The sequence below is a fragment of the Rissa tridactyla genome, chromosome 7, assembly GCF_028500815.1.
Source record: "Rissa tridactyla isolate bRisTri1 chromosome 7, bRisTri1.patW.cur.20221130, whole genome shotgun sequence".
Taxonomy (NCBI): Eukaryota; Metazoa; Chordata; class Aves; order Charadriiformes; family Laridae; genus Rissa; species Rissa tridactyla.
This window is the reverse complement of record NC_071472.1, coordinates 51,528,868-51,553,484: the sequence shown is the minus strand read 5'-3', so window position 1 is coordinate 51,553,484 and position 24,617 is coordinate 51,528,868. Positions and strand designations below refer to the sequence as shown.

Here is a 24,617-nt window from a genome sequence, read left to right as displayed (position 1 = left end):
ACACCCCCCACCCAGAAATGAACAGCACGTGGGAGAGACATCCAGTGGTGTGACTCAGAGAGGAAATCTTTATTGGTCTCCTGATAGGTGCAGTAGTAAATAGGGCAGTGTTAGTGCAAACTGAGATGCCTCATTGGCTTTTTTTTTTTTTTGTCCTTACATAAGGCACATTATTTGCGATGAAAACAGCGAGATAAAAACATCTGTAATGGGTTGCGAGCGGTTTATAACATCAGCTGGTCTCGATGGTTAAAGTGACAGTAGTGTTCCTGCAATAACCGGCTGCATGTTGGAAGAGGCCTTTTTATTTTAGCCTTTCCAGAATACAGCTGTGGCTGGGACAAGATCCGATACCCAAAAGAACTGGGTCCTCGGCCCTTCCGGACCGGTCTTAGACAGAATGAAAGGCACAGAGTGTCCCCAGGTCTCTGGGTACGGGTGGCTGTAGAGGGGCTGCTGGAGCCATGTTGGTGCAGTCCCTGCCCTGGAGCAGGGGGACCCCAGGCGAGCACAGGAGGCTGCAGGGAGGAGGTGGCTGCCCTGGCTTGGGCTAACTAAAATCAACTGCAGTTAGGGAAAAGGGTTGAAAGTTGCATCCCCTGCCAACAAAGGGCTCTGCATAGTACCCAGAGATGGGGACTCAGCAGTCTCCTGTCCTCATCCTGCCCTTCAGCCATGGGTGCTCTGCTCTGCCAGCATTGCTCTGAGACAGCGCAACCCTTCCTCTGTCCTGGTGTGAGCTTCTCCGCCCTCCAGCCTGCTGGGGCCACCAGAGCCCCCCTAGCCCAGGACTGTCAGCCACAGACACCAGACAGTTGTAGTGAAAAGCACCTTCGGGTTAAGTGGAGTCTTAAATGAGTTTGAGCCCAGCAGCAGTGGGAGGTGAGAGGCTGAGTGTAGAGGCCAAGTGGGTAACGGCCAGGAACACGCTGTGCAGAGCCGTGCCATAGCCCCGGGGCCTGGCTCTGCTCTCAGCTGGAGGACGTAAACCACAGCCGGAGGAGTGAGTTGGGGCTGCGGCAGGTCCAGCACACGGCTCCCCGAGTCCCCGGTGCTGCTGCGTGGGGCTGGGCAGGCTACAGCATCACCTCTGGGTACAGGCTCCTTCACGCCGCGCTCAGTGCCGGTGTCTGGTGTCAGCCCTGAAAGACGCCGGGGGGGGTCTGTAACAAACCCCTCTTGTGTAACCGTTAGTTCGGTGCCGCAGTGTTGACTCCCAGAAGGAACGTCGTGCTTATGGGCAGACCTCCTCCTCCTCGCTGGCTCCTGCCCTGGCTCCCACGGGTGGGAGGACACAAGGCACTGGAGCGGCGTGGGAAGAAAGCCTTCCTAGCCCAGGCTGGCACTGCCTGGGACGGCGGTGGAGACGGCGAGGCTGCTTCCAGCTAAAAAAGCCCGGCAGTATCACTGCTTCCGCAGCTCTGCTTCCACGATGGTCCCCCACAGCGCTGGCATTGAAGGTGGAAGAGCTGGGGGGGGGGAGGGGGGCCTGACCCTTTTCCAGCCCCCGCGCTGGGCTGCCGCTGCCGACCGTTATCTGCTTTTATCGGCGGGCGAGCTGCTGTAGAGGCGGGCGGCTTTGCGGCAGATGAGCCTGAACCAGTAGAGCTGGGGGGCGATGAGGGAGGCGTTGGCTATGTTGCAGTGCAGGGGGATGCGGAAAGGCACCATGTAAATGGGGATTCCCACCTGCCTGGCGTAGGCGGCGTACATGAAGGGGAAGAGGAGAATACGGCAGAGGAAGAAGGTCACCAGGATGAGGATCCCGTTCACCTTGTGCAGGAGCGTGTCCTGCATTTTGAGCTGGGGAAGGAAGAAGGCCAACGTGGGGTGAGCGCTGGGTGAGCAGCCCCCCATTGCTCCTCGGGCACTGGCTGTGCTGGGAGCATGGAGCCGAGCACCCAGCAGGCATGGATGGAGGGAGCAGGAAAGCAGGGTGGGAAGGGATGGAGGAGGGAGGGAGGCGTTGGGGGGCAGAGGGCTGGGGCAGGAGGGAGCGTGGTGGGGGCGGGAGCTACAGACAGGAGGGAGCAGCACCAGGACACAGCGCAGCTCCCAGTCTGGGGATGCCACTGGGCATGCTGCTTACTGGGGAAAGGGATGGGAACTTAAGAGGAGGCTGGAGGAAGGCAGCACTGTGGGGGAGCTCGGGGCTGCCCCCCTCCAAGACCCCCGCAGCCCCTGGGACCCCCAGCCCAGCCACAGGGGCTGATAGAGAAGGGCACCCTTGGGTGCGGAAGGGGTGTGAGCTGCTGTGGGGTTCCCAGCCCCGTCCCTCCTCGCCTACCTGCATGAGGATTTTGCCCAGCGACACGAAAGGTGTGCTCAGCTCCGCTATGAAGATGCAGCCCACGAAGAAGTCCCCCAGCTCTCCCCTGAAGTGCTGCAAATAAAGCCAGCGGTGAGCACGGGGGCCCTCCTGGAGAGGGGGCCGGGAGCTAACACCCAGGATCTCCAGGGGGTCCCGGGCTCCTGACTGGCAGCAGAGATGCTGTGCCTCACGCAGCCTCGATGGCAAGCCCTTGCGGCCACGCAGGACTCCTCGTGGACTGGGTTTCAGCCCTTACCTGGGTGATGGGGGTGAGCACGATGAGGATGAAGAGGTGGTGGGTCACCATCAGCCGCTCCTGCAGGAGGAAGCTCCGCACGCTGGCCAGCGAGTGCTTCTTCTCCACGACTCCCCTGTCCTGGCTCTTGTGCCAGTGACAGAGGTACATGACGTAAATGTCGTAGGTCATGTAGGGAACGAGGACCCAGATGTACTCTACGGCCAGCCAGTGCCTAGGGGAGGAGCAGCACACACAGGGGCATCGCGACCGCTCTGAGCACCTCGCGGCACTCTGAAAGGTGGGAGAGAGTCTTTAGGTCTGAAATGGAAGCAGCGGATGTTGAAGCTGATGGTAAGCTGAGAGGTGTCGAAACTTAACCTGATTTGTCCCAGCAGAGAAAAGGTACCTGGTACGCGTGGAGGACGCCTCCTCGGTGCTGCCCCCGCTTCACGCCTGCCCGTGCCAGGCACCGAGCTCGGCCCAGCCAAGCACAAACACGGCGCTAATGGGAGGATCTTGATTAGCCCTACAGCCGGGTGTTTGCCGTTCGGGCCAGGGGCACTGCACCGCTCGGGATCCAGCACTAATCCCACACCTTTGCAGCAGCCCCAGGACACCCAGAGCTGATGCTGGGCAGGAAAAAAGCTCCAAGACCGCGTCCTTTCTGCTTGCCACAAGGCTTGGGCAGGCTGCCTAACCCGGGGAGGGTTTGGAAAGCACCCGGAGAGCTCGGAGTTGCCTGGCCTGGACTTCAGAGACTGAAGCGCGAAATGTCTCATATAGGCAATAAACCCCCGCGAGACGTTTGTCTGTTGGGAAATAATTGCAGGCAGCTGCCTGTTCCCAAAGCATGTCGGAATCCCGGTTGCACAATCTGGGCAGCGGCAAGCCCCGCTCCGCAGGGACACCTGGCTCCTTAAAAAGTCCTGAGTGAAATCACACTGATAAAAAAAAAAAAAAAAAAACACCCTACACTGCTGCTTAAAGAAATGTAGCTTGAGGCCCAGATAAATCTGCTTTTCCCCTCCTGCCATCTCAAGAAAAAATTTGTTGCACGCGTTCCTATTCCAGATAAAACAACGTGAGTGATGTAAAGCAGGGAGGGGAAGTGACCAGCTATTGTGTTTGCAAAACTTGCCCAGGGCTTTGGAGGGCAATTACAGTGCCAGCACTATAATGATTGTCTGCCTGTGTAAATAAATTGGCGAATTTTACTGCAACCTTTGTGATGCTTCCTGGCTCCCTGTCTCGCTGTCATTCTCCGAGGCCTTCCCTGCTGAGCGCTGGGCTCTATTTCCTCCAGATCCAACGAAAATCTAGGTCTCTGACCACAAAGTGTTTGCGTCGAGCCGTTGGCCTTGAGAGCACCCGGGCAAGCACACAGCTCCACGGAGAAGGGCTGCCAGCAGCGCCTTCCATCTGTCTCAGTCTGGGGTTTATCAGCTGCCCTATCTATGGAGCAGGTATTTTATTTTAGAGCAAAAATGTAACTCGTTAGACCGCCTGGGTTAAGCAGGACTGAGCAATTTGGATCGATCTCACCATCTAGAGCAAGGCAGGACACTGCACATCCGTGTATTAAAGGTAAGTCTGCAATGACCGAGAGGGCAGCCCTCCCTAAAAATCACCCTAAAATTCGCTGTGTGACGGTCAAATTCCAGCTCAGTGTAATTATGTTCCTCCCTCCTACAATTTTCTCTGCTATTCTGGATAATAGCTCTGTTTTTAAGTCTTCTGACCCAGATTGCACTATCACTCCTGCCGAGAGGCACTTCTGGGGCAGTTTATCTCGGAACATTGAGGACAAGGCAGTGTGATTTTTTTCCTTTGGAGCAAACTCCATACTGATTTTCTCATTTCTGGACTCCTTCAGAATCCTTTTGGCACCAAGAAGGTGATGCACCTCTAAAATCCGTTCTCACTAGGTCTGCTTGACTTCTTAGCAATTTCACCTGCCAGGGAGGGGACTCCCTACCCCTTTAGACACGATGATGTCTATTATTTGCTCATCTATGGGCCCACGTTACAGCCCATCCGCAGGGCTGAGCCCCTCCGTGGTGGCAGAGCAGCCCCAGGTCTGAGCAGGCTGAAGAATCCAGTGCCTTTCAGGGGGTGTCCGTCCAGAACATTGCCCAACCCTTCACCCGAAGTGGAGGAAAGAGGAACACGAAACTGGTTTTCCTCTCCCCTTTGTACGTGCAAGCCTTTGGCATAAAATACTCCAGCTGTGAGCTGGCCGGGCACAGTCTCAGCGGGCTCCTCGTGGGACAGCAAGGCTCTCGGATGGCGTTACCTGTCGTACACCACGTTCTTGCAGTTAAGGACAACCGTGATCCCTGACACCGTTGCCATCGTGGCTTGGACTGTTGACACCAACCTGAAACAGAGAGAAGAGAAACAGGTCACCCCGAACGCTGCCCCAGAAGGGCCGAGGGGAGGGGTGGTGGCCTTGGCACCCTGGTTGCACCAGGACAGCTGTTACCACTTCGACGCCTACTCCGTGCACACCCCGAAAGACTTGCCGTGGCGAGGAGGAGCTCTGCCCCCGCGCCCCGGTGGCGTAGGACGGGGAGGGGGTGGCTGTGACAGGCGCTGCCACCCGGGGACACGGCAGAAGAGGGGTGGGGTGCGGGGTTGTTCCCAGGTCTCGTCCCTTCCAACCCCGTGGATGAGCGGTGATGCTGCCCGGCTCCCCGCGGGCAGAGGGAGAGCTGCACCGGAGCACCCCCGCTCCGAGGACCTGCCACGGCGGCGGGGTACGGCCGGGCAGGGCTTCCCACGGCTGGGGGGGCTGCGTCTCCCCGCGGCCCCTGCTCCCCCCGCGGGGTCTGGGATCGGGACCGCCGGGGGTCGGGGCACTCCCCGGTTGCAGCTCCCAGCCGCCGGGGCTCGGGGCTCTTGGCCCATCCGGATCGCTCCCGCTGCCGGCCCGCCGCGGTCCCGGTCGCATCCCGACCATCCCGCCCCTACCTGCCGCTGAGGAGGATGCGGTCCTTGAGGCTCCATCCCGGGGCTGCCCAGCGCAGCAACCGGATGCAGAGGGCGAAGAGCCCCGGGAAGAAGGCGGAGGCGAGGGCCAGCGTCCGCCACATGGGGACGACCGGCCGCCGCGCTGCCTCCCGCCGCCGCTTGTCAACAGCAGGTCGGGTGGCAGGGGGGGTCCGGCTCGGCACGGACCGGCAATGGCTCGGCTCGGCTGGGCTGGGCTCGGACCGGCAGCGGCTCGCACCGATCCCGCCGCCGGGACGCGCCCCGCTCCACCGGGCGGCAGGCCCCGCCTCCGCCGCTGCAAGCCCCGCCCACCAGCCCGACCCCGCCCGATCAAGCTCCGCCTCTCCTCCACAGGCCCCGCCCACACGAGGAGGGGCGTGTCCTCCCGCATCCCGGCGTGCCCCGCGGCCCGGAAGCGGGGCGCCGCCATGGAGGAGGACGAGCCGGAGCTGGCGGCCGGGCTGGAGGCGGCGCTGGAGCTGGCCCCCGCCGTGCAGGCCGCCATCGAGCAGGTGCGCCGGGGCGGCCTGCCGGGCCGTGGGGTGCGGCAGGGCCCGCCCGGTGAGGGGCCGGGTGTGTGTGGGCGCGGCCCAGTGCCCGCTCTGTGAGGGCCCCGGCGGGCTCTGCCGGGCGCTGAGGTCCTTCAGGGGGCTCCGGGCCTTCCGCTGCTGGGCCCCGCAGAGCCCCGCGGTGGCCGTGCTTGGTTGCGGCTGGGGGTGGGGTGCCTGGCGTGGGGGGAGAGCCCCTTCAGCCCCCGGGGAGGACGGGCTCTGCCGGTGTCCCCGGGCTGCGCTGGCTGCCGGCTCGGGTCCCCCGAGTGCTGGAGGGTTGTCACCGTCTGCCGCGGTGCGAGGACTGATCCTGCGGCTGGCCGCAGCCGAGCATATCTCATCTGATGGCTTCGCCATCGCTGAGCAACTCGGGGCATGCCTCTTCTCTGTCTTCTAATTGAATCCTTGTTATTTGGTATATAAAGCATCTTAATGGAGCCAAATGGCCTGTGACTTGGAGTTAGGATAAGTCTTGGCTTGACTGTTGTGATCAATATTACATTCCATCCCGAGTCCTTCAGTGTTCCCTGAAACCCTTTGTGGTGCTTGGAGCCTGGCAAAAGTCCATGAGAAACCAGGGTGAAGTCACGTTTCTGTTGGAGTCTGGCTGAGCTTGCACTGACTTCAGCTAGCCCTTCTGTCCAAAGAGCTCGCTCTTGTAGTAGAAGTCCACAGACAGCAACAGGAGCTGCCTCTCAAAGTGTCACTCAAAAAAGCTTTCTCACTTTCTTGAGCGTTGAGAGCACTTGCAGATCGCTTTTGGGGGCTCCCCTCAAAGAACCAGGGCAGACCCGTGGTAGCTAGTGCAGCATCTCAAGTGATCCCAGAGCCAAAAGGTGAGGAAGGCAGCACCGTTTCTCTGTGGGTGCTGTGCCAGCTTTGGAATATTATTGCTCTAAAGAAAGAGATGCCCCACAGACTCTTATCTTTGCATGGGGTTGGCACACCTGGCAGTAAACCATTGGGCAATTTTTGCTGAAATATTGAGACTTGCTGAATTAAATGCCTGCTTCTAAAGGAGACCTGGACCTTGTCCAGAAGAAGAATCCTCTGCACTTTCTAGAGCCTGTATGTTTGAAAGCCAGAGAAGCCTGGTATGATTTCTAACATTGTACAACCGAAGACAGTTACCTAACAATATTGTCATCAGGCACAAAATGTCTCTTTGAGGTAAAACACATCTTTTAGAGACAGTCCTGAGGTTTCGAGCAATGGAGAATCCACCGTATCCCTGGCTGAGTTATTTTAACGGGTAATAAGGCTGCAAGCAGATACCCATATCCTGAACAAGAGGAGATGTTGAGGATGACGTTGCCTGCTGTCTTTCATCACTTCCTCACTAGCATTTACCAGCCCAATCATCCTGTTGTTCCTGTGAGTGTTCCTTAGTCAGGTTCTGGTTAAATGAGCAGAACTGGCTCAGCTGACTTCTGCCCGAAGCAGGGTCGGGAGTACGCGCAGACTGGTGCCCCACCAAAAGTGGGGTAGTCATTTGTGATTAATGGGCTGTGGCAAAGAGCTAGGAGTAGCAACTTCAGCTGGTACAGCTGCCTGCAGCATTGATCTCTATCTGCAGTTTGAGAGTGGCGTTCCTGACTAGCCTTTATCTTCCATCCTGCCCCTTGCTTCAGCTGCTCTTAACGCTTGTGGAGATTTGTGTTTAATTGAACCTGCAGGAATTATGAGCCCAGAGCAGGATGGGCTGGTTGTGATGCTGCGATTGTGCTAATGGGCTAATGTCAGAGCTCCTTCCTCACCTGGGCATGGGTATTTAACTGCCACCCGCTTCTTGGCCGTAGGAGTAGCTTTGGGAAAGCAGCTTAAGAGGCCTATTTTAGGGAGAAGTTGCTCTTGTTCAAATCTTCTCACAAAACCACTGCTTTTACGCTGCAAAATGTGTAAAACGGTGTAAATGCTGCATGTGACCAGGGTGACATGCAGAGGGGATGCTGCGGCGCGAGCTAGGCAGGGGTTTGGTCATGGAGTGCAGAACTGTATAAATAAGGAATGAATATGGTAGCAGAGAAGGGAATGCAGCATATTTTAGTCTGTGAGGACAAAAAGCAAAGCCTGGCAGCTGCATTTGCATCGTGTAAGCTACTTCTGAGGAGAGATAAGATCTGTTTGCACCACAGCTGCTCTTTTCCCTTTCCTGTGGGTAGGAAGAATCATTCAGCAGATTCTGTTTCTCTCCCTCTTTTTCATGTGAAAGTGGGAAACCCAAGTGTCCAGAGAACTTGTACAACCGTTTCTTAATTCATCGTGTTTCCTATTACGTGGCTGCGAAAAGCAAATCCTCCATCTCTCACCACAGGGCCTTGCAAAGCCCAGGCAAAGATAAGGGCGATGCCTCAGCAGGGGGTTCCCTTTCCAGATTAACAGCAAAAGCGTCAGCATGATTTGGGGTGCATAATTAATGGCTTGCATGTCTCCAGAATTCCTTGCCCGTCATCGATTGTGCTGGGGTTGTACATGGAAGCATGCGTGTATATTATCTGTGTTTATCCAGGCTGATATCCACAGGAATTTTACGTAGCTGCTTCACTCCTGGGCAGAGGCCTGACCGCTCTCTGTGCACGCTTGTTGGAACAATGCTGTGAAACACCATCGGAAGTGGGTGCTGAAGTAATTAATTAAAAGTAGTGGATATTGAGTAAAGTTACAGAAATGAACGGCGATGTGTTGTTGAATGCATTTGTTTTCTTCCCTCTCTTCAGGTATTTCCCAGCCAAGATCCACTGGACAGAGCAGATTTCAACGCTGTGGAGTACATTAATACTCTCTTTCCCACTGAGCAAGTAAGTAGTGCTCACAATACGGCCCTCAGTGTGAGGGATAACCTGATAATAAGTGACTGAAGGCGTGTTTAAACGAGCCTTTTCTTTTAAAGAGTAGCACAGGTAGTATGACTATAACAATAATCACATCTTAAACTCGCATCTCACGAGGCTCACTGTCATTATGTAGTTTCTTTCCACCCAAAGTGCTCGCTGCATTAAAAGTCTCCTGCTCTGATCTGTAGAAATAAATTAGTTTTCTATATAGAGGTTTCCCTTGTAGTAAATTTCATAACTTGCCATGTATTAATCATTGGTAAATCCTCAGGGGTTTTAGCCAAATAAGGCAGGTGTTGCCTGTGAAATGTCACTAGAGAGTCATCCATTTTTGAAACCTATTGTTTCTTTTGAGATGTAACGAATGAGATCGCCCTGGGCTCATATCCGTACTTTGTCTTCCCCAAATCAGCCCCAGGGGCAGTTTTGGACTAAGCTATTGGGAAAAAAGGAGGTGTTTCTGCAGCTGAGCACTGGGTTGGGAGGCAGCTCCAGCACGTACCGTATTCCAGATCCTCTGCAGCACTGGCTTTTTTGGCTTTCAGCTGTTTCTAGTCAGTTTGCTGGTGGTGCTGGCTTGGCGTTTTTCCCTTTGCCAGTGGTGGAGAGGTGTTTCCCCTGCAATACCCCCACTGCAGCTCCTGCAGCAGCCAGGCCTCCTCCACCCTTGTGCTGGATGCCCAGGCTCTGCAGGAGGGTCTCTGGCTGGGAAGACGAGGGCTCTGTCCCCATTGCCCACTGGAGGTCACTGTCACCACGGCGTTTCGGGAGCAGCTCTGCTGATGAGGCAGGGCTCAGGGCACCCTGCTTGGTCAGGACTGGGTGGGAAGCGGGGAGCCTTCGGGACCTGCAGGGCTGCACGCTGGCCTGCCCTGTCTTCTGCTGCTCTTCATTATGTGACCGGAGGAGCAGCGGAGTTGCTAAGTGTGTCTCGGTTCCTCCATCTGTAAAACAAAGTCATGGCTCTCCTCTGTGTAAAGTGCCAGGCATGAGAAAGTGTTAGGTATCACAGCCGATGCGTATCGCAGTAAAAGGTTCCCCATTTCACTTCTCGTTGTCTTTTTTCATGTTGTAGTCTTTGGCAAACATCGATGAAGTTGTGAACAAAATCAGATTGAAAATAAGGTAAATATTTCTCCATTTCCTTGCATCTCTGGTGGCGAGTAGTCTGGTTGTCACCGAGGCTTCACACAGCCTTTGCACTACAGCTGATAGGAATTAATTTGCTTTAAAGGCATGGATAGGATCAGTCTCAAGCCTAATAGTGAGAGACAAAAACGACTCCCTGTAATTATAATTATACTTTGCCCCTATTGTATAATACATGCCTTTCAGGTTATTTTAGCTGGTGGGTTGCAAAGTAGAGCTTTGAAAAAATGATGAACTAAGAATCACCAAGTACCAACTTTTAGTAGAGTTTGAAGGCTGAGAGAACAAACTACCCAGAAGGGTGGGTTGCTGAGAATTTGTTCTCTTTGTGAGGTCAAAGTAGCAATGTAAAAAGACTCTCATGTATTTTTTTTTTGTTGTCATTATTGGTACTAAAAGTACAAAATAAATATAAGTGTGCAGGAAATACTTAAATTTTCTGTGCAGTCTGGCATTGCCAACCTGAAATGATTGAGACAGCACTTTAATATGTGGAAAGTGGAAGTGAAAACCGACAATATTGCTTAAGGGAAGAGAAATGCAAGAATCCCTGATTAAATTAGGAAATGAATTTTATTTTTGCATCAGGACTATTAAATTAGGTAAGACAGTGATGTCCTACAGAGAGGGGGGAAAAAAAAATAGTTTAGCATTGGTAGCACCAGCTTTTTTGTTTTAAATCTGTTCTGTAGCTCTCAAGGTTGTTGCAATTGTTCGGCTCAGGCACATAGAGAATGAGTTTGACATTATGGATTCTTTTCTCCAGGAGGTTGGATGACAACATTCGAACTGTAGTGAGAGGACAGACCAACGTGGGACAGGATGGCAGGCAGGTACGTGCGTCTCCTCTCCAGCCATGCCAAGGGTTCTCATCTTGCGATGCTAAATCGAGGAATGGCTCTGGCAGGCAGAAACCCGCTCTCATTGTTGGGGAGGTGTTTCTGCTCTCTCTTACACTAGTGGCGTCAGGAGTTGCTCACTGAACAGCTGCTCTAGCCTGCTTTCTGGTCACCCTCCAAAGGGAAGTGATCAAGAAATTGATTTAAAAATCAAAATCAGGAGGCTTGCGGTTGTGCCACTCTGAAGCTAATGATAAAATGAACGGGATTAAATAGGTACAAGCACATTTGCTACTGAGTAAGGATCAATAAAAGGCTATTTAGCCTTTTAACTAGGTTGTTTGCTGAAGTGTCCTGAGTTGCTAGTGACTAAGCCTGATGACTGACTGCCAGTTCATCTTGCGTGTCCTATTTAGCTATGTTTCTCACTTGTCTTTTGCTTGACAGATGTGTTTGCTCGGAGTACAGTATTGAACAGCACGGCCATGGCTGCAGTGTTTGTGAGCACTGAGCTTGGTCCACATGTTATCTGATTTTGAGGTATCACCCAGTGCTGCTGTATTTCCTGTGACTGTTCTGGTTTAGACCGGGAACGTTAGCGTCTTGAATCATCAATCATGCTGCTTTCCTCATTGTCAACATTGACTCATCTTTTTAATACCAGATTTAAAATGAGGTTGCTGGGATGGGATGTCATTCCCTCACCAGCATGGCTGGCTGTATTTTCCACTTCTTGCTGCGGCAGCCATTGGTGTATATTGCTAATCCTACCTCTGCCACAGAGTCTGTGGCCCTGAGTGGATTATTTAACTTCTCTGTGCCTTCATATTGCTCTAAAAAAAAAAAAAAGTGAGATGCTTACCCCTCTCCTAGCAGAACTAGTTTTGTGTTTGCATGTTTCCCTGACTACTGCTGTTAAACTGGGGATGGGCTTGGGATACCTCGGAGTGGTGCAGCCTGGAATCTTGGTTCAGGGGTGAGACAAGAAATCAAGCGGGGAGGCAATTACAGAAATTGAGGAGGGAATAGAAACTAGTGCAGTACTTGAAGAGTTTGGGTATGATTGGAAAGCTGGTGCTGTTGTAGCCTTTTGGGCCCATTCGGGGTGACAAATTCAGAGAAGACTACAAAAAAGCTGGATCAAGAAGAGCTGTGGTGCAGAATTGCCCAGAGTGCCACAGGACTTGCAGGTCCCAAGGATGAATGTGGTGAGTGATGAACAAAAGCCGCGCCGCAGTCAGCTGTGCTTGCGGGATAACAAAAGAGTCTCTGTGCTGTGGCGGCTCGGCAAGCTTTGTTTAGAGCTTTGCCTTATGTCTGTGCTTTCTCACTCTTTAATCCCTTTGAAGTTCTCCAAAGCATGTACAGACGGACTTGGACAGTATCCTGCTCTGAAGTACCGGGGAGGCAGATCTGTCTGTGCAGCCCTTCGTTTAGTTTGGCTGTAAAGGAACCAATTAAATTTCTGTCCAAGTAAAAACCTTCAAACGTGCATGTGTATGTGGCATGTCTGTGCAGGGCATCTTTCAAGTGGCCTGGAGCTGCAGTTAATCACAAATATTCCTGTATTTAGCTGTGAATTTTCCCGTTTTCCCGCACTTTGCTGCTTTGCAAGGTAGAAGCAGACTTTAAGAGTGATGCCGGAGCTTGCGGTTGCGTGGGCTAGGGTTGGATGATCTCCCACAAGTGTAATAGTTGTTTTTTACTTCAAGCGATCCTGACAAACGCTGAAACCATTCAATTACTGAGAGCGTTAGTTCTCTGGTAAGAAAAATGTTTGAATCTGAAATGCTGTGAGCTTTTTCTTTCTGCATTTCTAATCCGGGTCCCCCATTTCACACTTGTATGTGCTTTTCATATGTGAATTGCTGGAACCAGACTGTCAGAATGGCAGGAATTGGCTGGGTCTTGAAGTTTAAAGCAGTAAAGGAGGGTGAGCAAGCTCAGGCCTTGCAGGTCGGAGGGACCCACAGCAGCAGAGGTCATCTTACGGTGCTGGGGAATGCTTGAATTGCATTTCAGTTTGAGATGAAATTTTATATTTGTCTCCCCGGAACCAGAGGAAACCTAGAAGAAGCGTTTGCTGTTCCTGTCACTCCCCTGCACCGCTTCCTCTGAGTAGCGCGTCCTGTGTGCTAGCAGGGGGAGTGAGTGTCGAGGTTTGGGCCTTTGTCACATAACCACCGCTGTTGATAACCGACTGTGGGGGCGAAAACCTTGCTTTTCAGCTTCAGCCGCCTGTTCCTCTGCTGAAGAGTGCGTTTGTTTTACCAGCATATTCTCAGTGGAATCAAGGACACTCAGAAGTGTTGAGTTTTTATAGAGAGGAGGCTTGGCTTCTCCCACTTGGAGAGGAAGGGTTTAATGTTCCAATGTGTGGTAAGAAATTGTTTTGAAACAACTGAAAGCAAGGTGCCTTTAGGAGAAGTCAGTGCTCTGCTAGGAAGGGAGTCAGTGCTACTGAAAGGGGCTTTTTTTCCTTGTTTACCTTTTCTGGTGGTAGTTTGTAGTTTGGTCCCACAATAAAACTAGGTTTTTCTACTGATCTTATATTCTTATTAAATTTGGAGGAAATTTGTATCCTCAAGACCAATATTTCCCTGCAAAATTTGATTGAAGCATACACATGGATAGATGGTGGCATTCTGTGAACCTCTTCCTTAGGAAGCCCAGGATGAAGTTCGTTATTGCGTTTTATCGTAGTAACCACAACTGCAAACCACCCTTGGCTCAATAAAGAAACAGTTGGCAACCAGCTTTTGCAATAGGTTTGAAACAAAGCTTAAAACCAGCCAGAGCAAAAAGTTTAATCTTCAGATACCTTTTCCCATTTGTAACATATGAGATGTCTGTAGCCGGTAGTACACAGTACTTGCAGCAAACTAGTTTTTTTAAAAAGTAATTCCTGTCTTTTGACATATTTCCATCCCTTGACACACTGAGAGGCGCGATGCAATCCATCGTGTCCTTGAAAGTGCGTGCTGTAAATAAAAATGTATATGAACTCTCATGTTGCAGCGGCTAAAATTTCGGTGGGAGCTCAGGATCTTGTGTATTTATGGCAAGATTGGACCTGGAAGGTGTTTTACAAAAGCTCATTTTCTTCAGTCACATTCTCTCCTAAGAACTATACAAACTCTAATCAGTGTTTGCTGGAATTGCCGTGACTGCGTGGTATCGGAGCTAGAGGAGCCATTCTTGTCTGGAGAGTAAATAATAGTTTTCATAAACATCCTTTCAATCTCTGACTTCCTTCCAAAGGAAACGTAAACCTCAGATGCAGTTGTAGAAGGAAAAAAGAAAAAAAGTTGTTTTTTTTTTTTTTTTTAAGTCAAAGCAAGCCAGGAAGGGGTTCCCTGCTGAGCCCCTGCTCTCGGTTGTCCGTGTGAGCGGTGCCCTGCCTGCCTCGGGTTTGCGTGGGGAGGCAGAGCTGCATGCACGAGCGCTCGCCTTCCCTGCTGCCGTCATAAGTGAGGGAGCACCCAGAAGCTAATTGAGGAAGCTCATCTTTGGCTCTTCCATCTCCTGTCAGCCTTAACTGCCAAACACAGAGTTGGGAATCTCATGTAGGCTGTTGGTTCAGGTGCTGCCCAAATCACTGGGGCCTTGGACCTACCATCAACCTGTAATCTCTTTTTTTTGGTAGTATCTTTGGAGACCAGTGATACCAGGCAGGTTCCTAGAAGACAAACAAAGAGTATTTAACCTTTAACAGCTTGCTTTCTCTTTGGGAAAGGGGTCATTTACCAAGTGAGCAAAGCAGCTTTCCCTCCGCTGTGGAGGAGCGGTACTTTACTGAGCCTTGTTGAGAGCTGCACCTTTGCAGCCGTCCAGGAGAGGGGAGCCCAGCCTTGGTTTTGAGACCAGGGTAACGTTTTACTGATCACTGACGGTGAGGGAGCGAGGCCAGCGGAGACATGTCTGAATAGCGCTGTGTGTTATTCTCCCAGTTAGAGCAATGCAGATCCCAGTCAGACCCAGGAGGGAATATGCGGTATGCGGCTATGGGAGTGTGCTCTCCGTACTCCTTAAGGAAAAGGAGACCTTAGGGATAGCAAGTTCAAGATCCTCATTGCGGATCCAGCCCCTGTGCTGCCTGTGAGCCTGTCTCCTGTGCCATCTGGCTGGTCGTGTGGCAGCGGTCATGATGGGGATAACACTTCTGTGCTCCACCTGGGTGCCGAGATGATTGAGCAGGTCGTCCAGGTGCGTTGTAGATATGAGAAGGATGTAAGAGTAGCTTTTTATATAGTCAGTCGTTAACTTTTCAAGCTATTTCCCAAATAGCCTTGATCACATACACATGTTCATATAAAATAGTATTTAGGTGTCTGAAAAAGCAGATTCTAAATCTAAAAATAAAGTCGATCAAATAGATGTGGCCCCAAAAGAGTTATTTAAGCAGCTCTAAAGACAGGAATGCTCCCTTCTCCACAGAGGGTAACGTTTCCCAGTTCAAAGCATCTGCCTTTTTGAAATTTTGCCCTAGAATTTCCTCCAAATGCAAAAGCCTTAAAATAGTCTGGCTCATTTGGCTTCCCTTTCCTGGTGCGATATTTCAGTAAAATCTGTAGACAATACCATGAACTTCAGAAATTATCTCACTAATGATCCTTTTATGGAAGGAAACAACAGTCGTGGGTGGAACATTCCTGTGCAGGGCGTAACAAAATTTTCCTTGGGAGTCCCAGACTTGGGCTATTTCGGATGCCTTGGGAGAGGCTGGGAATGCAGGAGCTGCTGTGGTTCGGCTGTAACAATAGGCAGTTCAAGCTGTGCCGGCAGCTTCTGGGGAGCCAGTGCTATCGGATTTTTTCCTCTGTAGGGTTTTTCTCAGAGCTGCTGCTGAACTGGAGTCTGGGCTGACCTTGCTAAGAGCTGCAGTCCAGTTGTGGCATAATTTCCTCTCTGCCCTAGGGTGTAGTATAAAAAGTTCCCATAGATTTTTTTTCCACTGAGCGTTTAACACACTCCGTTCGCTTTTATTTGTCACTCTTTGGTTGTGTTTATTGCTAAACCTCCTGCATGAACTGGCTGTAATTTTTTTGACAGTTGCTGACATGCCTTTACTGGTTGTTTGGCTGAAGCTGTTTCACCTATCAGGCTTTTGTCCTTGTAATAAAGCAGCCTCTGCGTTTGCAATCGAGTTTAACCCTTGACAGCATCTGTGCAACCTGGACCTGGGAGCCCAAGTCAGTAAAGGTGAGGCAGCTTTGTACAAAATCTGTTTCCAAAGGAATCAAAAATTCAAGAGGAATACCAAGATTTAGTGGTTTAATAGTTTGAATCTAAAAAAAAATATTCCTTCCTGTTATCTCTGGTCCATCTTTCCCTTCCTGTCCTGTGCACACACATCCATAAAGTAAATGACTGCGATTGAATGAGTAAAGGCTGTATTTTAAAGAAAAGATTGATGTGTCATTTAGTATCTCCTGTATTAGGATCTGGCTCAATTAGTGCTAGAACAAAGTTAAGTGTTAACGAGAAGACAAAAGGGATGTTTTCTGGGCTGGGAAAAGCCTCGCATGTTTCTCATTGCTAAAGATACTGGTTGATAACTTGGGTTGCTTTGCTTGGCTCCTGTTTCTTTGCTCTGTGAGAACAGTAATTTTTTATTTATTTATTTATTTTTCCATAACTACAGCAGTGCAAGAAAAGAGATGGCAGCTGCTGTGGTTAAAGAATACCAATATATTCGTGCTGCCCAGCCTGAACCCAGCACGGCAGCAGACAGTTCAATTAGCCGTCCCATCCTTTGGTGACCGGTGCAGTCCGTTCTGGTTGCATGTGGAAATAAAGGTCTCGGCTCTCAGCTGCGGGGAGGCTCAGGCTGCCTGCCCTGCGCGGGTGCTGCAGCGTCTGGCAGTGTTTAAGCCTGTGGAAGGAGAAAAGGAGAAGGATGTGTCTGGCATAGAGAAATGCCCACAGGTTATTGGGTTTGACAAGGTCATAGATGGAACTATGTGAACTACTTTTTTTTTTTTTTTTTTTCCTCTTTAAATGGAGATCAGGAAACACTTTGCAGAATCAATATAGGGAGGAAGAAAGAGATGAAGATGGATGGTGAGCAGAAGAAGAGAGTGATGCAGGTGCTGCACGTGGCAGAGAGCAGGGGGGAGTACTGCACTCCCCTGCTGATGGGGTCATCCCGGCTATCGAGTGCCTGTTTAGCTGACCCAAGCTACGGGCAGCTGGTGTCACTGGAGTCAGTGGCTTGTCCCCTCCTCCGCTCTGCGAGTGCTAGCTTGCAGTGTCCGCCTGGCAGGCAGGGAGGTGATTTTATGCACTCTTTGCGTAAACATGCTTAATAAGCCGCACTGTTGCTTCAGCCACTCTTCTTGCCTCAACCCATTTGTATGGAGATGGCTTTTTTGACCGCAGGTTGTGTTTCACGCTAAACTAACGTAGTCAGTACTTTCAGATCTCCTACTGTAGGCACTCTTATTTCATTTTTTTAATTTATTTAGATATATGCTTGCCTCCAGACATCAAATTGCACATGGCTTCCCTGGCCGCAGTGCTCAGGTTTGGCTCACGTGGTTGGTGTTGATGTGCCTCTGCTGCCGGGACAGCCTCGACTGCCTTTGCTGAGCCTTAAGAGCAAACCACCGTAAGCTCTTAATAGCAAATTAAGCCTAAATCTGTAAAATATTTGGGGGCTTTTTTTGTGTCACCATCCCTGATGTTGTAGGGATTTTCAGTTATATTCATTTGCTCCTGCATGGCTGAGCTTTATCTCCTGTTGTTTTGATGAATGGGTCATTACTCTGAAATATGGACAGACTAGTGTTAGACTTCAGTACGTTTTAAGATGGTGAATGGATGAGGGTTAAATATTGTGTCTTAAGCTGTGTAATTTTATATATTTTTAAAAAAAAAAAAGGTCATGCCACAGTTTCTGTAAGACTCCAGTCGTGTGATTAAAGTCCCATAATATTCTTTTGTAACCAATGAATAATAAACAGAAGTTGAGCTGCCAAAATAAATCACAAGTGGGTTTCATTTAGAGTCATTTCCCTAGTGAATTATGGCAGTTGGACAATGTCCTTCCCATCTAATAGACGCAGCGAGTTTTTTCTAGCCTAGAACATGTTTATTGAGAAGGGTTTCAGGTGAACGGCACGCCAAGAAGAAATAGTGCTGTTTATTATCCTTCTGGCTACTGGCCATGAAAACTGGCATCTGCAACTGGATGAAGAGGTCAGGCGTAACTTTTTGCCATCTGCTGCAAAGCCTGGTTCAAGGCAGGAGCGAAGTCCGAGCTTGACCTTGCCTTGTGCTTCTGGATGGAGAGGCGGAGGATGCTCCTCTCGCTGTCCTGCAGCCTGGGGCTGGGAAGCGGCTGGTGTTTTGTGCTGGCAAGAGGCACGTTTGCTTGCCGGTGGCATTGAAGGCAGCGCAAGCTGCAAAGTAAGACCTGGCTGTTCCACAGCCAGTGCTGTTTGGTTTTGATGCCAGCAAAGCAAGAAGCCCAGCCTGAAAACAGAAATCCTGACAACAGGCAGGAGATTTTTTTCTTACTGTGGATCTCTTTTTTTTTTTTTTTTTTCCCCCTCTCTCTTTTTTTGTTGTCTCACATTTTTGGTGTGTGGTAGTGTTTATTCCAGCTGTGCTACTTCCGTGCTTATGGCAGGTGAACTGTCAGCATTTTCACTTGGAAAACCCTACTTTTAGGGTTCGTGGTATGGTTGTCCATTCCCCCCAGCTATGCTTTTCCTCTAAGGTCTCGACCTGAACGTGAATTCGTCTTGCAAAATCTGATACAACTCGAGTGGTTGCTAAACTTGACCCCCATGGAAGTCAAGTGTGGCTCTGATAATGCAAATATGACCAAAACGCTGCCTGCAGTATGCAAACTCGTCAGTAGACAAATCGACCGGAATCCTGCAGTCATTTACAGATTTTCTAGGCAAATTTAGCACGCAGCACTCCCAAGGAAACTAACCCAGGCGGCTGGGTGCTGGAGCAGGTGTGGGTCAGTGGCTCCATCAGCCAAGGGCAGGGGTTGTCGGGCGCTGGAGGAGAGCCCTGGGAGCCGAGGTGTGCCCTGGGCGCTGGGAGGTGCAGTCAGCAGCTGCCGTCAGGGTGTAAACACAAATGGTGCGAAGGGCAGAGCCTCACAGCTTTACTGTTCTGAAATAAAGAAGAGTGATAAGGGAGATAATAAGTGTCTGCACGGGGGTGTTTTTCCCGCGTGATAACAATGTTCAACTGGTGAGCAGGGCAGGGTGTGGGGGAAGGCTGTGGCCATTTGCCTGCCAACGCGATGAAGCTGTAGCAACCCCCCCCCCGCCGTGAGGTCCAAGCATGGTGAAGCTCAGGGCTTTGCTAGAGGGTTGTGCAACTCACACAATTAATGTTTAAATGGCCACACCGCTCTGGTACAAATTACATGCATGACTGTAAAACTTACTCACCAGAGCCAGACCACTAAACCTGGCACCTATGGCACATCTCCAGCTTTCCCCATGGTGCAGGCACCGGTGTGCAGGGCTGGGCGATGCGGGGAAAAATGACAGCTCAGAAGGGTGTTGGACTAGCACAGGAGTGCTGTTCAAGAGTTAAACTGCAAGGTTTCAACCAGGGAAATCGCCTCTCACTTCACTCTCTGTGTCTGTCAGTGTTTGTGCAGCTATTTGTAATGTGGGGTTTGATTTCTAAGCATGATTTGGGGAGTTAAGTGAAGGGGCAATAGCAGCGATTTGAGCTTGGTGCAGTGTTGGATATCACAGAATCATAGAATGGTTTGGGTAGGAAGGGACCTTGAAGATCATCTCATTCCACTCCCCCTGCCCTGGGCAGGGACACCTCCCACCAGACCAGGTTGCTCCAAGCCCCATCCAACCTGGCCTTGAACACCTCCAGGGATGGGGCAGCCATAGCTTCTTTGGGCCACCACCCTCAGAGTAAAGAATTTCTTCCTAATATCTAATCTGAATCTCCCCTCTTTCAGTTTAAAACTGTTACCCCTCATCCTATGGCTCCCCTCCCTGATCCAGAGTCCCTCCCCATCTCTCCTGGAGCCCCTTTAGGGACTGGAAGGGGCTCTAGGGTCCGTAGAATCTTTGCTTTGTTGATTTAAAGTGTCCTGTGCAGCCTTAGTGGTTAGGACTGGAGCTGATGAGAGAAAACTCTATTCTTTAGTGACAATTGTAGTAGTTCTGTAGTATTTGATGAACTCCTAGGGCAGAAATCTGCGAAAATCAAAACCAAGTGTGATGAGCCCTTCAGGTTTGTCGAAAGGAGCCGGCATGGCTGCGGCGCGATGTCGCCCTGCTCTGACAGACGAGCCCGTGGCTTCAGCTGCAGTGATTTATCTCTTGCTGTAAAACTTAAGAATTTTCTCAAAGTGTATTTCTACCCTTTCTCAATCTGGAGGGACTCATTTGTATCAGGTTTTAGCGGCAGAAATTGTTAGGCTGGTCACCACGTGGAAGGATTTCTTTGAAATCTCTGCAGCTGCGACTCCTTGGAGAGTTGGGGATGGGAACTTATTTTTAGTCCTGGTCTAGATTTTCATTGATCTGGGTTGTAAGTATGGCAGCAAATGAAGGAAGCGTTAACGCTCCGTATTCAAGAGCGGGGAGCGATCCAGGAGCATTAAATTCTCAGCATCCTGACCACAGCCCAATTTGTAACATTAAAAATACATTTGGATGCTGTGAATTTGGCAGATGTGTCAAGTGTCTATAAAATACTTAGTAGAGGGCAGCTTTTTGATGTGAGTAGTAACAGCCAATTGAAATGTATATTGGCTAGAATCAAATAAAACTCACACGTTTCTAGTGCAACACCGGTGAGCATATGGAAACTATCGAGGTATTTTAACCGTTACCGGGGATAGAGCAGTGTTAATTCACTTAGTCCCCGAGCTCAGGCTTCCTCTGAAAATTTGCTTTTTTTTCTCCCAGTTCAATGACATTTTGGAGTGACACACAGGCACCTCTCAGCTCCTCTGGTTGTATATTTCCCCGTATTTCACTATTTGCTTGCACAAGATTCCTGATGGGAGGAATAAAGAGGTGTTTAGAAATCAGCACACCCACTGATGAGGCTCCGCCGCCGGCCGGGGCGGTGTGGCAGCTCCGTACCTGGGCTGGGGGGATGCAGAGAGACGGGCTCTAATTCACTGAATTGGGGGTGGTTTTTTGGTTTGAGTATTGTTACTAGTGCTGTTTTCGTGTGCGTTATGTCAATCTGGTACGATCAATCGCTGGAACATAACCTATTAAAGGATGCATCACTTCAAAATGTAATGAATTAGATGTGGTCTTGTCCCGCCTCTCACTTGAGTTGTTTTCTTTTCTCCTTTCGCTGCTTGGAAGATCTCGCGTAAAAAGGTGACACAAGTGATGATGTGCAGGCTGACCTTAGAAGTTGCTTGGGATAATGCCAAGTAAAGCTATTTTTTAGGCAGTTTTTTTCTCAGTGATTCATGGTTTAACTCAGCTCCCTATTGTTTTATACTGGTGCGCTTGGACCCTTTTCCTGTTGCGTCTCAAGGTGAAGAAGGTTGAAGAGCTGTAGCTGATTCATGTGCTACGTTTTTCCCTCCGGCTTTGGAGAGTTTGATGAAAACCCGTGTAGCTCAGTGTCTGCCCAGCTTACCTGGGGTCTGGCCATGCGCTACGGAGTTGGGTCTTCCAACTCCCGCGTGTGGCTTCTCCGTCTCCTGCATTTCGTCTCTGCTGTTAACACATGAGCAAGGGAGCTTCCACGGCATAAACACAGGCTGGCTGAGAAACAGGGATGGCTAAAAATACATCAGTGGCTTAAACTGGAAGATCCCTTGGTGAGTTCCCTGCCAAGAACTCTGTTTTGGGTCCCGGCTTCTGCGGGCGCCGGGGCTGTACCTCCCCCGGTGCTGCGCGTGGAGCTGGGCAGTGCCCCGGAAAGGCACCCTGCCATCGCACCCTACCATCACCCGCTCCCCTCCTGCAGCTGGGATGTGCTCCTGACCCCGTGCCGGGGCAGAGGATCGGACACACTACACCGGAGAAGGAGGAAAGTGATAGGCAGCCAAATCCCGCCTTGTATCGAGCGCTCCGTTTAGTCTCTGTTGCTGGTCCTGCCCTCTCTGCTAAATTTATTGTTGTCAGAGCAGCTGGGGTACCCCGGGGACAAACACTACGGAAAAAGCCTCTCCGTAGCGGCGGCCACGGTTCAGACGCTGCTGACCGATGGCTCTGCCTGTCTCGGGCAGCGGAGCCCTCTCCACGCCATATTTCTCAGCTGGTGCCCGGCATTCAGGGACCTCAGAGGTTGCATAAAGTTTAATAAATAATGCTGATGGGTTAATTGTAGCTTGCAGGCTCAGTTGTTGATTGGAGTCATATGGTGTTTTTCCAGTACGTCGCAACCTTAATTTCAACATCCTTGTTTCCTATAACCGCAACAGATTATGTATCCGGCCTCTTTATTTATTCGTGATCCTCCGCCCCTGAAATGAACTGCTCTTGTAGGAAAGGAAACACAATAACTTGACTTTTGTGCCCCGTTTGGGGGTGCGGACATTTACATGTTTCCCAGTTGCACTGGCAAGGAAACCAATAAATTAGTAATGCCAGGTGAGCCCTGTGTCGAGCCACAGAGAGGGGATTACTGATGTCGCTCATCACGTAAACCAGTTATGCTGGAATAGGAACAATTCCTATTCTCTTGATACTGTTTTGGGTTTAGAATTTCTGTCCAAAATAAGCCATCTGTTAATAAAACAACAACAAAAGCAGTAAGAAAATGCTTTTAAAATTAATGACTCGCGGTCTTAATGGGAGCAGAGTGTGAAGGGAAGTGCATTCTCTCCAGTATACGCTGTATGTAGCCTTTAATGTGGCAGTGGTTTCCCCTCTCCTCTTTTGCAGGTAAAAGAATAATCATTAGATATATTAATAAACTTCTATATTACACCTTGAACAATCAGCTCCTTCAGCAAATAAACAACACATTTTCGTTTGGAAATGTACGCGCAAACTGTCTGCCAGGAGCTTCTTTCATACCCTAGATATTGGTTTGTTATCCCTTAATAATGGACACCATTTATCAAAAATGAGGTGTTTGCTTAAAATTGAAGTTTGTGTTTCCTTAGTTTTGCTCTTTGCTTTACGCTGTCTTTACGGTGACTGGGAAGATGAAGGTTTTTCTCCGTATTTGGTTAATTTTCTTTATTTCCTTCCTCTGCGCACAGTATTTTACTTTCAGCCAAAAAGGTTTCATTGGTATCTTTAAAAAGAACTATAAGAGAGTTTAATTTTAGGCTTTGTGCAAGAAGTAACACTTTTAATTCGGTTCTGAACTTCCCATCAGACCTACCTGACAGTGCCCCCGACTTAAAGAAATAGATTTTCACGCTGTGTTACTTTCAGCAAATCTCGTGTATGTTTGAAGAAATGTTTTCGTCTCGAAATGTAAATTATACAAAAAAGAAGTATGTTGATGAATTAGTGTGTTCCGACTCAAGTAAGGAATATGCAGCTCTTTTTTAGGAGAGTAGCTAAAGGTTTATGTTTTAACGGCTAAGCAAATATCTGTAAGCAAGTTTTAAGAAATGAAACGAGTGTTTGTGATCCCTTCTGATTTACCCGAGTCTGTTAAGGTTGCTTTTGAGTTCTCTGTGTGGTTTTGTTTGGTTTTTTTTTTTTTAACAGTTAAGGAAATGTATCCCCTTCTCGGAGAGCCGCGGTACAGAACGTGAGCAGAATGGCAGCTGCTGCTCGGTCTCTCCCCCACGTCCCAGCCATGTTATTTTTCACAGCAGCGGGAGACCACAGTTCTTCAATTCATCAGACGGGGGCAAAGCACGTGTTGTCTGCTTTGTGTTTTTCCAGAGCCTGTAAGGAGGTAAAAGCTGGAAGTGTCAGGACCAGGTGATGACACCGGTTTGCCTTATTTTCGTCAGTTTTAAGTGTACAAGAAAAAAATGCCATTTCACTTTGGTCGGTGTTCCAGGGGCAGTTTTTAGGGGGAGAATTTACCCGCTGCTGCGTGTGCCAGTTTCCACCGAGGGCAGAGCAATGAGCAGCAGGAACACGGTCTTCAGGTGTAAACCAGTTTCCTGTAAACAGTCTCTGCTGGGTTTTGTCACAATACGATTAAATAGCACCGTGACCTGTTAGAGAAATTGAGTGTGGTCTTTTAACAGTGAGGAAAAGAGAAACTGCTGGTATAGGGGCAGCTAGAAATCCTTGGTTGGGCCGTTACTTGAAGATAAATTATGGGCAGTAACTTTGGAAAAGGTCCCTGTGTTCAAGTAGCTGGTATTCTATCTCACGAGGAAAACAGATAAGACAGTTTTCCCTTTGTGGGTAGGGATTTTAATGTAAAACCTGTAAGACCTGAGATGGAAATTCCCACTCGCGATATTGTTCGCTCTGAACTTGGTTGCTGAAGGCTACCAAGAACAAATGGCTTTGAGCTGTGTTTTGGTGCTTAAAATAGGAACTGCGGTGCTCCCTTCTTGGAGAGCAGGTTAGAGATGCCACCCCCAGGGGAAGGGATTGCGGTGGATGGCTGGAGGTCTCAGCGTTCCCCTCGGCACTCACGCCAAGCAGAGCTGCCGTGGCTCTTGTCTGAGCCTGCATCTGAAAAATTAGCCCTGGGAGAGGGGAATGGGCTCGGAGATGTGTCTAAAAAGCGTAAGGGCTAGTTGGGAATTTGGGGTGGTCCTGCTGCGTGTCCCCATTGCTGTGTTGTGTTGTGTGGTGTGTG

General features: G+C 50.0%; 2 protein-coding genes across 3 annotated transcripts in view; one reads left to right on the top strand and one right to left on the bottom strand.

Moving 5' to 3' along the window:
* Positions 1–55: 55 nt before the first annotated feature.
* Positions 56–5,812, bottom strand: TLCD3A (TLC domain containing 3A). The gene is made up of 5 exons (XM_054208894.1): positions 5,520–5,812; positions 4,843–4,926; positions 2,568–2,781; positions 2,288–2,383; positions 56–1,803 (listed from the first exon to the last, which is right to left on the bottom strand). Exons 1-5 carry the CDS (start codon positions 5,639–5,641, stop codon positions 1,534–1,536), a joined length of 786 nt encoding a protein of 261 aa, XP_054064869.1. The 5' UTR covers positions 5,642–5,812; the 3' UTR covers positions 56–1,533.
* Positions 5,813–5,945: 133 nt separating this feature from the next.
* The window catches only part of VPS53 (VPS53 subunit of GARP complex), a 73,692-nt gene continuing 55,020 nt past the window's right edge, over positions 5,946–24,617 (top strand). The window contains exons 1-4 of one of the 2 annotated variants that reach the window (XM_054208452.1): positions 5,946–6,052; positions 8,809–8,889; positions 10,001–10,050; positions 10,841–10,907. In XM_054208452.1, coding sequence (XP_054064427.1) covers positions 5,969–6,052; positions 8,809–8,889; positions 10,001–10,050; positions 10,841–10,907 — 282 coding nt within the window. In that variant the 5' untranslated portion in view covers positions 5,946–5,968. Of the gene's footprint in view, positions 6,053–8,808; positions 8,890–10,000; positions 10,051–10,840; positions 10,908–24,617 lie in introns of those variants that run through there. The other variant, XM_054208454.1, reaches the window with a different exon arrangement.

Coding starts and splice junctions, on each gene's coding strand:
- TLCD3A (XM_054208894.1), bottom strand. CDS start 5,641: ATGTGGCGGACGCTGGCCCTCGCCTCCGCCTTCTTCCCGGGGCTCTTC. Junction 2,782..4,842: donor AAGAACGTGGTGTACGACAG/GTAACGCCATCC, acceptor CTCCTCCCCTAG/GCACTGGCTGGCCGTAGAGT. Junction 1,804..2,287: donor TGGGCAAAATCCTCATGCAG/GTAGGCGAGGAG, acceptor TTCCTTCCCCAG/CTCAAAATGCAGGACACGCT.